This window comes from Amblyomma maculatum, chromosome 1, assembly GCF_055883805.1.
Source record: "Amblyomma maculatum isolate TAMU_Amacu chromosome 1, ASM5588380v1, whole genome shotgun sequence".
NCBI lineage: Eukaryota > Metazoa > Arthropoda > Arachnida > Ixodida > Ixodidae > Amblyomma > Amblyomma maculatum.
This window is the reverse complement of record NC_139344.1, coordinates 355,412,339-355,428,166: the sequence shown is the minus strand read 5'-3', so window position 1 is coordinate 355,428,166 and position 15,828 is coordinate 355,412,339. Positions and strand designations below refer to the sequence as shown.

General features: G+C 42.2%; 1 protein-coding gene across 1 annotated transcript; it reads left to right on the top strand.

The window, feature by feature from the left end:
* The first annotated feature begins 5,220 nt into the window (after positions 1–5,220).
* Positions 5,221–15,777, top strand: LOC146207867 (uncharacterized). Its single transcript, XM_084591175.1, has 5 exons — positions 5,221–5,347; positions 7,235–7,296; positions 11,298–11,405; positions 11,929–11,955; positions 15,647–15,777. Exons 1-5 carry the CDS (start codon positions 5,233–5,235, stop codon positions 15,719–15,721), a joined length of 387 nt encoding a protein of 128 aa, XP_084447301.1. The 5' UTR covers positions 5,221–5,232; the 3' UTR covers positions 15,722–15,777.
* Positions 15,778–15,828: the final 51 nt, after the last annotated feature.

The window sequence follows — 15,828 nt, the reverse complement described above, 5'->3', positions numbered from 1 at the left end:
ATTGCTTTTCGTAGGGAAGCGGATCATTCGCGCTTCCTGCTTTCCGGTTGTGCACTCATGTATTGCGGTGCAGCAGGTCGACGCCTCGACATGCAGCTCGCCACTCGGCATGCCTTTTCCACGATTCTGAAATAGAATCTGAAAGAAGGATTTAACTACAAACATCACATTTCCTCTGTCTGCATGTGAGGAACGAGCATAGCATTTCACATAGTTTATAGCGTAATACACATACTTTGGACGGCCGAGTGCACGGCGAGGTGTTCAGTGTGAATTGTGCCGACGCTCGATCTTCGGAGGTTGGTGCAGGATTTAAGACAGCGTAAATGCTAGGAATAGCTCGCTTACATTACGTGCAGATCGAGGTGATAGTTTAGTGCGAATCGAAAGCTACGATCGTGCGCGTATCTCGACGCTAGATGGTGCAGTACGTCGCGTCGCCTTTGGCTGTGCGTGCTCGCCGCGCAAAATCCTGAGTGGAGACCGTGATCTGCGGCTGTTAGAATGGGCGAACCCTTCGTAGTATCTCAGTGAGAGTGGCCAAGGCTAGCTGAGAAAGCGATTCATTCACACGTAGCAAGCGGAATGCGGACAATACCACGTTCGACGTGCAATTCAGCCACGAGCCTACGTCCGCCTTATCTTTACGAGAATCTAATGGGTACGTCCGACGTATCTTCAGACACTTCATCCGGAATATGCGCTTGCTGGCAAGGGCAAGTTTGTTTTCAAGCGGATCCTACTGTGTTATTTTCCAAGTCCTTTTTAGCCATTGTGAGTCAGCACTCTTTTTGTATAATTATTTAAGAATTTTGGCTGCCCATGTGTTGTCGTCCAGTCTCATCAAGCCTTCTTGATATAGCATTTTAGTCTGAGCTTCTCTTCCTTCGAAGTCGTAAGATGTTCCTTTACTGCTCGTTTGTGGTTTTGGCGTTGTCACCTGGTACTAATCCTCCAATAGCCCTTTGTTTTATTGCTAATGTCCACTCTTTCTATATCTTTAGGCACGAGACCACGTACCCAAAAGTAAGCCCGAGTCCATTATTCGTTCCCAAATTTCTCGCTACCTCAAACCTGTTCTACGCTCAAAATGCTCAGTATATGAGCAGCTTTTCGCCATTTGCCCCAATGGACACTACGTGCTTTCCCTGTATGCCTGTCCTTTGTTTACCTTTACACCGAGATACTTTTATTCTGCAACTCTTGGGATTGAATCTCCGTCGGCATCTCGACAACACCGCCTGGCAGTGTGCTTTTGCATGGCACATCAGTTAAACGCGCAATTCGCCGAAAGGTGTCGCTTGCGTAGCCTGCGTGCGCTCGAGTACGCACGAACGTTACTCTCCTTACAAAGACTGACCAAGGCGGCGTTCAGAATTTCAGACCTATAAATAAGGAGAACACACGTTTAACACAAGTACATTATCGAGTGAGGCTAGCCTAGAAATGATGATTATTTGCCAAATTAGTGTTTATTTCATGCATAACTATATGCGTACTTTCGCAGAGGTGGGACTCTAGAACACCAGAATGAAGGTGTCCTTTGAACAGACACCGATAATTTCCTTAATGTGAGTGATACACACAAAAAGTTGCAATTCGCGATACAAAAGCGGAGTTATATTTTATAAGAAATAATAATAATGAATCAAACTTTTGCAACCAGGCGTCATAGCGTGTAAAAGCCACATCATATGACAAGTTAAGGCTAACAGTTGAATGAGGCATATATATAACGTTTACAAAAAATGCATTAGGCAAAATTGCTAGAATCTCTGTAAACGAGTCTGTAGGGGTTAACATTTATGAATTTTTCGGCATTAACACAAATTTGTAGGTATCGCAAACAAGTTGCGTGAGCAGCAAAAGCTGGAAGCTGTCCAGGTCTAAAAAAGGGGATGGTCTGATGTTTCTAAGAAGGCAAGCTTGGCAACGAATAAAGCAAAAGTGCAGTGCGCAGCACTAATCAGCAACCTCAGTGGAAATGTGGGCAAGAAGCAAGCAGGCGACTAGGCAGTGCGCAACTATAGTATAGGTTCAAGCATAGCACAGGAAACGTGAAATGGGATTTTGATTAATGACGTATTTTATAAACCATAAAGGCTTTTTTCAGCAAACAGCTCGACAAGAAAAGGACCTGGAATGGGCCAAATAGTATTACTGAAAAATCTCAGAGTATGACTACGATACTTGCCAATGCTATAGAACAGGCCCCGCCGGGGTGGCGCAGTGGTTATGGCGCTCGACTACTGTGCCCAAGGCAGCGGGATCGAATCCCGGCCTCGGCTGCTGCGTTTCGATAGAGGCGAAACGGAGTGGCGTCCGTGTGCTGTACGATGTCAGTGCACGATAAAGAACCCCAGGTGGTTGAAAGTTCCGGAGTCCTCCACTACGGCGCCTCTCATAGCCTGAGTCGTTTTGGAACGTTCAACCCCACAAAATCAGCCAACAAAGCATTAGAACAGCACAGCTGCAGTAAGGCATTTTTTAACTTGGGAGCCCAAGATTTGAAGATAGAGAAAAACATAGAAGAGAGGGTTTTGCAGTGTTCTATGAAGGGAAAAATCACAACGGTGATGTGGAGAGAAGAGACTAGTGCTGAGCGTGATAAACCTCTACAACGGCCTCCTAGTTCAGGTCAAGTTGAATGCAGTCCAGCGTATGTCGTGCAGACATATGCAAGGATGAAAGGTCGTGAATGGAACGGGGGGACAGAACGCCGACTGAGAGGTGAGATCCAGAAATTGTGAGCGTAAGGCGCCAAAATATTCTGCAGGTCATGATTAACTGTAGATCAGTAAAATAGTAATTTGTTATGCAGTACACGTAATTGAGCTTATCATGGTGATGAGCTGCGCCTGGGCGTAACTCTCCGCGCACAACCTACATTACAATTTTGACATATCAGGAAGGTTAGTTAATGTTCCATAATGTGGGACAAGAAAGTTAGCGTTGCTAGGCTTTCATTTGAAAAATTATTCAAGAAGACGTCCCAGTTTTGAATTGTCCTTTTCTTGCCTAAATATACGAAAACAAACGCCAAAAATATTGCTCTGCAGACGGATTTTCACGATCTGGTGCAAGCAGTCAGATAAAGTGAGATGTGCTTAGGGGTGTTTATCAGTGACGTGTGCTTTTCAAGTGCTTCTTCAAGTGCTTTTTTAAGTGCTTTATAAGGCCACTATGTAGGAAGGTAGCACAGGGAAGGGTGCGGCAGTGTTTCTCTCCGAGAACGCGAGGAGGTTTCCAATTCGGCGTCCACTTTTTGATAATAAGCATGTTATATATTTCTGAGCACCTAAATTTATTCAGGATTTCTCGACGATGTGAAACTCCTCCTGTTTAGCGCTGTATTCAAGCAGTTGAAGCCTAAAACTAAGATTTTTTTTCTTTTTTTGCTCTCTAGAATGAATATATAGTTTTCTAGTTCACCTCTATTTTTTCTCTTCTTTACACATCCCTCCAGCTTTTACATATCAGAACAGTAATACTTTTTACACAAGCATATACATGCGGACAGTAAATGGCGTTATCTCAAGGAATAAACATCGATTCTCTTCTTTTCTCCTCACTCTGTGCAGTTTCACACACACACACACACACACACACACACACACACACACACACACACACACACACACACACACACACACACACACACACACACACACACACACACACACACACACACACACACACACACACACACACACACACACACACACACACACACACACACACACACACACACACACACACACACACACACACACACACACACACACACACACACACACACACACACACACACACACACACACACACACACACACACACACACACACACACACACACACACACACACACACACACACACACACACACACACACACACACACACACACACACACACACACACACACACACACACACACACACACACACACACACACACACACACACACACACACACACACACACACACACACACACACACACACACACACACACACACACACACACACACACACACACACACACACACACACACACACACACACACACACACACACACACACACACACACACACACACACACACACACACACACACACACACACACACACACACACACACACACACACACACACACACACACACACACACACACACACACACACACACACACACACACACACACACACACACACACACACACACACACACACACACACACACACACACACACACACACACACACACACACACACACACACACACACACACACACACACACACACACACACACACACACACACACACACACACACACACACACACACACACAATAAGAAGAGAGCGCGGTCAAGCTCAATTTTTGAGGGCTGCGTCATTAGCCGTACTTCTGAATAAATAGTACTCGCAAACGTTATGTGACATATACGTAAAATAATGTAAGTTTGAAACAAAATAGAAGCAGAATCAATAGGCCGGCCTCGTGTATGAAATGTCAACTGAGTGAGCCCTTATTTTTGCCAAAGAATGGGATCATGCATGAATCATTCATAGCGCCGTCTATGATTGTCCTTTTTACGATTTTCGTTCTCCTCATTTGCGCGCATGTTCAATTAAACAGCAAAAAGCTAGCCAGTAGTCAAACAAAAAAGTGCAGAATTCGATATGGCTATGAAGCTGGGCTGGTCTTCAGTAAGGTACATATAAAGGAAAAACTAGCTTATAAAGAATGGGCTACAGCAAAGCGAAGGCTGTCGCGCGACTGTCACACTTGTCTTTTGCACAGATCTTTCGTTTGTAGCTTTCTGGCTTTTGATTCGGGCGGCGGTCGCAGATAAAATAAAGAGCAGTTTACTCTGCTGCTGGACTCCCTTTTTTCGTTCGGTCTTTACTTTCCAATCCCAAAAGAGAGCTGGTAATTTTTGTCTGTTTTATTGTTTCTTCTTTCTTTCTTACAATGAGCGTCATGCGGTATTGGAGTTCGAGAAACAATTAGGCCTTACTGTCGATTCAGCAGAAAGGAAAAGTATTGCATCAATGAATGATCATAAAACGTTTCCTCGCTCTCTTGTTGCACTTCATGCCTATTTTCAATCGTCATGACACATTTTCCTCTACTTGGCAGGGCCATCTAATCCTATCGCTATTCTGGTGATCAAAGTATTGAGCGGCGGTCTTTAACGGTCATACTCAAGGGTTTGCAGCACTGCCCTTGCAATGATGGCAACATTCCCGCTCTTGGCATTGGTGACTCTTCTTATCGCAGGAGCTAGTTCAGGGCAGCGTTTTCGAAGAGAAAAGAAAAATTACATGCCGGACGCCAACATCTGCTGTAAGTACAGACCTGTGGCAGTTATTCATTTTGTACGCAGAGCAGGCTGTACATCACAGCTAACATTTCTGAATGAATGCAACAATTTATCAACTATTCACCAACAGTCAAACCTCTAGCAACATGGCCAGCATTCTTAAAGAAATATTTTCACCTTTGTTTTCTGTTCACGATTAATTTCATATTCACTTCAAACAGACGAGTGGAAAACAGCCGTCGTTATAGTATAAAGGAACAGCACATGGAATTCGGAGTGCTGTCACCTGGAAAGATCTGCTTTTTTAAAGAGCATTCACCAGGAGAAGTTGTTCAAAAATCATTTTCGAAAAGCGTCTACGTCTGTTTCGTTGAAAACTGCTGCAAGATGAGGCCAACGTTTTCGCCTTGTAAAGATTTTTTTGTGGCTCCCGGTGGAATTGTCGGCGATCTCTGCGTTGAGGTGTGCATAGAGAAACTACTTTACTGTTCTCAATGCAAAGTGCCTGAGCTTGCTCGGTAAGGTTGCAAATTACGGTGCCGTGAACTGGAGAGGAATGGGGAGCTATATAGATTGCCGCCTTACCTGGCGCGTCTTCACGCTATATGATCAACAAAGCGTAACTTGTGCTGAGTGTGGCTATCCTGAAGTCCCCGGAATGGCGTCACTTTCTTCGGTTTTCCTGCAACAAATGTCACAATATCCCTGCCGCGCAAGGCTGCAAACCACAAGTAAATAAATATTGCTCATGATTAGGGTGCTGTCCGGAAATCACATAAGATCAGTGTGACTACGAGCGTGAAAGTCAACTCGTCAGGTCCTAGCGCACTTCTCTTTCAACCCAAGCCAAATAGTACGCCTTGTGGACTTAAAGAACAAGTTGTCGGAAAAATATTGGACGCGTGGAGTCGCCGTCATCGAAGGCCGGTTGAGACCGGACCCAACAGGGTGGGTGCCTGCTAGTCCTGGAAACTGTTGCTCCTTAGACCAGTGCGGAATACCAGTTGTCTTACAAATCTGCGGGACATATAACAGGAATTATGAAGAATGCTCTAATTATTGAAACACTGTGCCTTTTAGTTGTATAAATATTGCTTTCAGACAAGAGTTATCGTCTATACCAGTCTACTTGTTTAACGAAAATATGTTCCTAAGAGCATAAATATTTTAAGGTAGGAAAGAATTTCTCGGTTACATGGTACTTATTGAAGGTAGGGGCTGTTGTAGCGAACTAACGGTTTAAGAAGGGTAAGAATGCAGTCTCCGGTCATGTGCTTAAATGTGGTTTGGTTTGAGTTATATAGGTTTTAACGTTCAAAAGCAGCTCGGGATACGAGGACGCCAAACGGATGGCTCCATGGAATTTCGACCACACGGAGTTCTTAAACTTGTGCTGACATAGCACGGTGCACTTTCGTGCATGTTATGTAACCGCATGTACTCCAGAAAATTTCGACCACATGGCGATTTTTAACTTATACTGACATCGCAGAGTACACCTTCGTGCGTGTTATGTAACCGCATATGGCCAAAATATGAAGAAGCGCGTCATTTCACAGCGTTAAAGAAAACTGTAGTTGTCTTCTGACTCCACTTGCCTCTGCTGAACGTGGTGCCGTGTTAGTGTTTGAAGAACAACGGTTGATAATATGGTACAGTAGTTTTCTTGGGCAGAATATCAATGCAGTGTCATGATTGTACGGAAAAGGAAACTTTGGAGAATGCACTAAAGAAAAAAAAAAAGACGATATAATGAAATTCACAAAGAAGGGAAGTGAGAAAATTTTTTAATTTATAGGTGCTACATTGCAAATGGCGAGACTCTCCAATCGCTTTCGTTAATTCAATTTAAAAAAAAAAATAAACGAGGCAACTTCGATTACTTTGACGATTACTTTTTATACTTGCAGCCTACGAAGAATCCGAGATTTCTCGAATATCTGAATGCTACTTCAATCACCTGCCATCAGACGTAAGTCGTTACACTCACGCGATGTGTTTATTATGCTATACATGCAAATGTGTTCTAGAAGAAAAGAAGAGAAAAGGGCACTTATTTGCCAGCAGCATCTTATGTACACGTCAAGAGCAAGGTTTATGCTTTATAGTCTGTAACGTCCCAAAGCGACTCATGCTGTGAGAGACGCCGTAGTACAGGGCTTCAGAAATTTCAACCGCCTGTAGTTCTTTTACCTGCACTGACATCGCACAGTACGCGGGCGCCTTGCTTTTCGCCGCCATTGAAAAGCGGCTGCCGTGGCCGCGATTCGATCCCGCATAATTGGCTAAAGCAGTCGAGCTCCGTAACCATTAAGCCATCGCGCTGGGACAGGTCAAGAACAAGTTGGCGGAAAGCGACCTTTGAAAGGACAAGTCTTCAAGGGAGCATTATATTCACAAAGTTATTTTGGTTGCTTTGTGAGAGCTGGACGCTGTGATTCATATGGTTTAGGCTTGAAGGATAAACCCTGTGAGGAAAGCAGAGCTTACAAGCTTCTATTGCGCGGATATCTGGGTCCTGAGCAGATCATAAAAATACCGTAAAAGCAAAGTTACACTTGTTTGTGTAAAATGTGCGAATTTCTTTCGCCTCGCATTTGCTCGATTATGAACTTTTTATTAGGGTCGAAGAAAGCGGAGTCCGCTTGTAGTAACGAATAATTCGTTGTTTGTAGTGCTAACTGCTGCAAGGGCAACAGAAAGTAGGGCACAAGTGACCAGCCAGTCTGAGGCCGCCTGGTGCGGGTGCCTTATGTAGTGGACTGCATGCTGCTTTTTTTAATTCGGCCAAGTCACCGGGACGATTCTCCGTCGATTCAATGTATAGTCAACGCATGGACCTTTCCTTTTTTTTTTTTTTTTTTTTGCTAAGACAAAATCAAAGTTGATAAAGCATGTTAGGTGTATTAAATGTTTTGTGCCGAGAGTGATTCGTCAGCCTAGATGTCGGTCTGCGTCTGTAACATGGGCGTGGCGCTATTTTATTTAGGAAAGTAGCATCATGCATGTGTTTCAGCGGTTGGCAGCACGTCGTTTAGAACGACTTACGTAATCGGCAGCACCACCGAATGGCACAAGATCAAAGGAAAACAAATCAAAATTATATGAAACGCTGCAAATGTGGCTCCAGAGTCCCTATTAGCGTTCTCTTGAAATTTGTTCTAATCAAGGCTCTTTTGACATATTAACACCGCTTCACGCAGTTTAGAGGCCTTTAAATTTTGAATTTAGACGTTTCGAGGTCGTTGAGCCTTCGTTTCACAACAATCCTGTCAGGCGTACTTTTTTCTTCATTGAAATTTAGAGCTACTGGGCTGCGTTACACTTCTAAATCGCCATACAGTTCAAGGGAGGAATTATGCGACGATCAGCGAGGGAAAACTTTTTCTAGCCTGTTTGCATCCCGTAAGCACAGTGTCTGTTCCTAGTTTACATTAAAGCTACTCCAATCAGTTTTTTTTTTTTGCAATCTTGGTCGTTCCCGTCTCTTGCATTTGCACAATCTTCGTCGTTCCATCATGTCCAAAATTCCAATATGTCGGGCACACGCCTATTGATCACACAGCTTGCGAAACCTATAACCACCACATACGGCAACTTCCTTGTTGCGCTGCTGGCAAGTATGTGGATTCAACCCTAATTCCTCACAGATATACTATTGCATCAGCGAGCACTTTAAAACAATTCTTACAGAAATTTCGAAACAGCAGTAACATATTTTCAGAAACTAATTCTCAGCTGCGCCGGATGTAACAAATCTAAAGAGTTACTAACTTATACCGATACAGTGGCACTATTTACTTACTTCATCGCAGAAGTGGTAATGCGGGTCTCGCTATTTTGAAAGCATATATATGTATTTAAGTGGTTTAATAAGTATTTGACTGAAAGTTTTCTTGCATTATAGATTTTTGACCGGTATGGCGTACACCTTCCTTGTTAATTTCAAACAGTATTTCCGTTAATAATTATGTTTCTGCGCATGTTGGAGGAGCCATGGTAATAGCGCGCATACTGGGGAGTGAGGGCTTCTATTTCTAAAATTTATAGAGTATCCTAGCCTCCAGATTGCAGTGGACTCAAATACTTTGTGTTCTCTTCATTAGTACCCAATTTCTGCGTGTTTCTTCCTTCCAATATGCAGTGTCGGAGTTAGTAATTACATATAGAAGCTTCCAGGAAACCATCGATCGTCAAAGTGACCGTCGTCTCCTCAGCCTAGCGATTGCCTCCAATCAAATTAATAATGCAATAACTGAGTTTCATTGCGTTTCGGTGCATGCTGTGGTTGCTATGCATTTTATCGTTATATAAACGTAAATTGCCATTTCTTCCCACTCCAGGTCCTCCTGACGGCCTTAGCCCTAGCCTTGCTCCTTTTTTTATGAAATTCCGGCTGCAAGTACTTTGGAATGAGTCGCCCTATGATTTTGCTTCTATGGTGTTCTTTCAAATGCAGGCGAGCAACAGTGTATTAGTGGGTACATTATCGTCCTGCTTCCTGATAGCAGTGACCCTTACCGTCCCGAATTTCGTCTGCCGTTATCCTTCTGCTCTCCATCCAAGCGGGCAAACCAGCATACTTTACGCAGACTTCCTGAGATCTAAACTATATTTCTTATTGTCTAGCGTGTACTCTGGACACCGGATGGCTCTGAGGGAAAAGACAACCGCAGAAGTAAGAAAATAAACATGAAAATAAAAATAAATTCAAAAAGCTGCCCTCGATCATAGGTTATGGAGGGCAATGAATTGTTCTGAAGTTTATGCGAACAAAAATTCAAAAATAAACAAAGTGAATGAACCTCCCGTCAGGCAGACTCGTGGTGCCATCTAGAGAGGTTGACACAAAACATCACAGTACTGTAGTCACGTGCAGCTCTCGTCAAGGAGCGTCAAATGAGCTTGTAGCCTCGAACTATCGTTGTTTTGTTCCCATCGCAGCTACTCATAAGTCGAAAGCATTAAATGTAATAAATTAGAGGGCCTGCTAGATATCTCGTAAGAGGAGAATGGCGAACGCCTAGCCTTCCTTTCCAAACAGTTGCAGTCGTTTCAAGTCGTCGTTTCGTAGTCATGATTGGTCATGCTGAGTTATGCCTAGTCAGTGTAGTCTACTCATATAGCTAAGCATACTTATTCATTTCCAGTCAGTTGCGGCCATTACAAATCGTTTTTTGACATACTGGTCGTTCCAAGTCATGCTGGGTCATGCCTAGTCATTGTAGTCATTACCACTCAAAGCTAAGCACGTTTATTTATTTCCAGTTAGTTGTGATCATTACAAGTTATCGTTTGCCATATTGGTCGTTTCGTAATCATTTTAAGAATTTTATTAGTCATTATGATTATTCATTAACTATATCGACATCTACCTTATAATTTTTATTCAGTAACATTCACTATCAATCGTTTTTATTCTTAATTTTCCTCCTGATACATTCGTTATTAGCCATTGACGCATCAGCGCACAGAGCCCATGCACAGATTCGACGCAAGATCCTACGCACTGGATTTTGTTCCGTGAGCCTAGAAAGGATTTAGCCTTAAAAACGAATGTGCAGACATCGCAACGGCAATGAGACACAGAAAGAGGTCATAATGAAAGTGGGCAGGGACAAACAATGATTTCTCATTTCTCCGCGTGAGGAGACTTAGTGCACCCGTATAAGTTTTTATTCCTCATTGGCTAGTATAGGGGAATGCAAGCCGCTTCCTGAGTTGATTTGTTCTTCTCTCGTTCTGCTGCATTATGGGGTTCTTGAAATTTCGCGTTATTTCCGCTGTCCGACATTCTAATATTGCTGCCTAGATTTCCAGGTTGTTATAACTTCTAGAGTTCGCGAAATAATCGTAGCGTCCTCCGCGCACATCGCTACTCCTAACTGGCATTAATTTGCGGCGGGCAGGCTGCGCATTCCTCGATGTTAAGCCAAGTTTAAAATGTTTACTTTTTCGTTTCCAACTACGCAGTTTTCTAATCAAGTGCGGGAGTCTGTAACATCCTTGTTCAACGGCATGAGCATTGTCCAGACCATCCTACTGTTCTGCGAAGTCAACAACGACGACGGCTACTCCATGGTTTGTAACGGTCTATTAACTGAATGATATAATTGTTTACGTACCTGATTTACTTAGTTGAGAACACCTGCCTAAAAAGAAGCAAGACTATGAATCCCGCTGCTCTGTACACAAATAAAACTTGGGCGCCGCAAAAAAAAAAAAAAGTATTAATAAATATTATTCATTTCAAAATTCAGAACATACTGCATTCGTTTCCTTTTTCTGAAACTGACAAAAAACGGCGTCCAGTTGAATTAGTCAGGGCCCCCTTTAGGAAATTACAAAATGTGGGGGCAGCTAAATGTCTAAAGCAGAGCAGGCGAAATATTTATGAATAAATTGTAGTGTGTTAGCACGCAGGTATAACAGGATACTGTGGGATAGTTCGTTCAGGGTTGTGTCCACTTATTTACGAGTAATATAATAAATCCGCTAGATTTTTTTTTTTTGTTCATAAAGTAGTACCAGGTGTTTGTCTCAGCTAAAGGAAAAATTATTTTTGAATAACTCGTTTTTAACTGAGCATTTTGTTTTTTCACAGATAAATGCTTGGATCAAGGAGCTTCCCGTAAGTTACACGCTTTTGATGAAGGCTTAAAAGAGTGTGAAATATTTACTTTTTTAGGGGAATATTTATTTTACTCCAAGCTGTAATTTGCATGTACTCCAAACCTGACAATCTTCTAGGGGAAGGGGGTGGTATCGACCAGCGCATATACGGACAGACCATCGATAGAGATCATAATAACGTTCGTGGGCACAATATGACGCCTCGAGCTTTTCGCAGAGCACGCAGTTCTTGCCTCAGGAACCGCGAAGCTTAGTTTCCCTCGTCAGCAAGTGGTGGTCGCCGGCGCATTGGTGACAGTGACTGGCGACGCGGGGAAGGAGAACGATGGGTTGTATACGAACGCTGTTCTGTGGCATACGAAGGCGGAGAGTGGGCAGAATAGGAAAGCAGTTATTTTAGGACATCCGTAGTGTTAAATACTACATCGTTTCCTTAAACCTGTCCATTTTCCAGGGTAAAGGGGGTAAAAGGGGGGGGGGGGGTGGTTACTGTTGAACGTATCAGCCATTATTTCAGTTTTACTTCTCCATTTCAAGATGTCTAAATCTAGAATCCCCTCACTGTACTTGGCCTTTCGTTTTACTTGCTTTTTTGCTCTTCCCGAAATATTGTCGGCTAAGGTAGGATTGAGATTTTAATGAGCATGAACGACGACTACCGAACAGGGAGAAAAATATTATCTGCCCTTTCGATGGAAGCATCAGGCGCGCTGCAGGAGTTGCTAAGTTTAGAACAACCATTAATTAACAGTGGGGAACAATATAGATACTGCTGTTATCATATCATCATATTGAGGCTTTTTGTGTTACAATATGATTATTTATTTATTTATTTATTTATTTATTTATTTATTTATTTATTTATTTATTTATTTATTTATTTATTTATTTATTTATTTATTTATTTATTTATTTATTTATTTATTTATTTATTTATTTATTTATTTATTTATTTATTTATTTCGACCTCAAAGGCCCCATTGAAGGGGTATTACATGAGGGAGTGGGTTACAGGGCATAATATTGCTTCGAGTGATGCTTTGAACGTTGATGGGTCTGTATGGAGCACGACGTCGGCAGGCAAGTCATTTCAGTCTTTTGCTGTGCGAACGAAAAACGAATATAGATGCGCAGATGTGCGGGCTTGCGGAGGATGGGTTGTCTTTTCGTGGTTCGTGCGGCTGGAGATGCGGTATGCAGGGATGACAACAGATTCGTGCGAAAGATGATAATAGAATTTATGAAAAAGAGATAGTCTTGCGATAGTCTTTGAATTTCATACTTTTTTTAAACACGCCCAAAGCAACTCAGGCTATGAGAGGTTCTTTAACGTGCACTCACATCGCACAGCAAACGAGCGCTTTGCTTTTCGCCTCCATCGAAAAGCGGCCGCCGAGGCCGGGTATGATATGGTATGGTATGGTATGGTATGGTATGGTATGGTATGGTATGGTATGGTATGGTATGGTATGGTATGGTATGGTAAGGTATGGTATGGTATGGTATGGTATGGTATGGTATGGTATGGTATGGTATGGTATGGTATGGTACGGTACGGTACGGTACGTTATGGTACGGTATGGTGTCGTTTGGTGCGTTACGGCATGGCTAGACTGCATTATTAGAGGTAATGCGATGGGCGCTGGAACCATTGTGAGCATCATCGTGAGAGGAACAGCATAAATATGCGCTGCTCGTTTGACTGCAGACATGACAATGGCTAGTGCTTATTTCTAGCGCAATGCTTCTGACGCAAGGTAGTGCGCTTCATCTCAGACTATATGCAGTAGTACGTGAGCGACGCGTTAGTGCTTGGAGAATTCAACATAGAAGCGACACCTGAACTCTACGTTGAAGAGATTCGCTTCTTCAGCCTACAGCTCGTTTCGGATCAAGCAAAGCCAACTATAGACAGAAGGACGCATATTTATTTATTTATTTATTTATTTATTTATTTATTTATTTATTTATTTATTTATTTATTTATTTATTTATTTATTTATTTATTTATTTATTTATTTATTTATTTATTTATTTATTTATTTATTTATTTATTTATTTATTTATTTCACAATACTGTGAGCCTTTCTCACGCTCTGATAGGAGTGGAAAAAAAAAGAGTACAAACAACAGGCGTAGTGTTCCAAGGAAGCCGGGAAAGGATACGCAGTAAGAGTGCAGATATTTAAAAGTTGCGCAGTTGTTGAGACACCTGAACAAAAAGGAGGACAGCGGAAACAACAACTCTACGAAAGTGACCATTTCTTGGAAAAAAAAGATTCAACGCTGGCAGAAAAAGCATCAAGTGACACATTATTCAGAAATTGGTGGGGCTGGTTGTTCCATATTTCTATGGAGTGGGGAAAAAATGAGAATTTGAACAAGTCTCATTTAGCAGAAAATGGTCTTATACACGTCATGGTTAATTGTTTTAGAGCGATGATAAGGCGGCTTTAGGTATGAATCTTTATCTATATTGATGCAATCGTGATACAGAAGGAAAAGAAATTTCAGGTACGCAGTCTGTCTCCGGCATTCTAACGTCGAGATACCCGCTCTTTCAAGCAGAAGTGTCACACTTTCGTAACGTGAGTAACGGGAATATATAAAGCGGAGTGCTATAGGTTTTGAATTCTTTCTACTTTTTTGTTCAGATAAGATTGATGAGGGTTCCAAACTATGGCACTGTACTCGAGAATAGGTCGCACTAAAATCTTATAGGCGTTTAGCTTTACATGTGAGGGTGCAGCTGATAATTTCCGTCGGATGATTCCAAGTTGTCGGTATGCTTTTGTACATATGTTGTCGATATGGGATTCCCAACTCAATTTTTCAGTGATTGTTACTCCTAGATACTTAACTTCTTTACTGCACATCAAAGCTGATCCTGATAACAGATAAGTGAAGTAAATGGGAGTCTTCTTTTTTGTTATAGTAATAGATGATGTTTTGCTGACATTTATTCTAAAACCCCAAGTGTCACACCAAGAGGCAATGTGATTCAATGTTAAGTTCAGATTATTTTGGTCATCTTGCGAACGAACAGTAGTATACACAGCGCAGTCATCTGCAAGAAGCCTTGATACAACATTCTGGGTTACACAGAAAAAAATATCATTGATGTAGTTAAGAAAACGTGTGGGCCCTATTACGGATCCCTGGAGCCTGCACAAACATCCAGTGTCTGATTTAGCTTTCTTTATTTTGACATATTGCGAACGGCCTGAGAGGTAAGTGACGACCCATGAAATTATTTTTGAATTAATACCAATTAGACTGAGCTTCTCGATTAACTTACAATGTGGAACAGAATCAAACGCCTTTGCAAAATCGATAAACACTGAATCTGCCTGCATGCAGACCAGTGTTTACTTAGTGTTCACCATTCCCAGAGTTGTGCTAAACATGCAGCTGATTATTACGCAGTTTAGCGACCACGAGACCGTACTTGAGCGTTTTACAAAGTAATAAAGAAAAAAAAAAGTTGCGAAAAATCTCCTGCCTTTTTGTACCTATTTGCCAAAACGCACCGCGCCTCTTTGTACCTTACAGCTGTCGTGCGTTGCGTAAGCAAAAAATCAAGGCAGCACAGTACAGCGTACAATAGGCCAGCTCTCAGTCGGAAATTTATGCGGAATGAAGAGAATCTTAGCGCAACCTGTATTTATTTTTTGTTTTTCAATTTTCAGCCAGAGAATCAAGATGATGCCTACGAAAGTGCGTGGCACTGCTTCACGCAATTGAAAGAGATATTCATCAGCTGAAAAGTTGGCATTCGATGTTGTGATTCCGAATAAAACATTTCTTGGCGTTGCTTATACGAGCTACATTCTCGGTTTATTTTCGTTGAGTCAGCGTCCCATTCCTTACG

What these genes read in the sequence shown, in the direction of transcription:
- LOC146207867 (XM_084591175.1), top strand. Translation starts at nt 5,233, where the DNA reads ATGATGGCAACATTCCCGCTCTTGGCATTGGTGACTCTTCTTATCGCA. An exon ending in ACGACGACGGCTACTCCATG is followed by an intron (nt 11,406 to 11,928) that starts GTTTGTAACGGT and finishes GTTTTTTCACAG; the next exon opens with ATAAATGCTTGGATCAAGGA. An exon ending in CTTGGATCAAGGAGCTTCCC is followed by an intron (nt 11,956 to 15,646) that starts GTAAGTTACACG and finishes TTCAATTTTCAG; the next exon opens with CCAGAGAATCAAGATGATGC.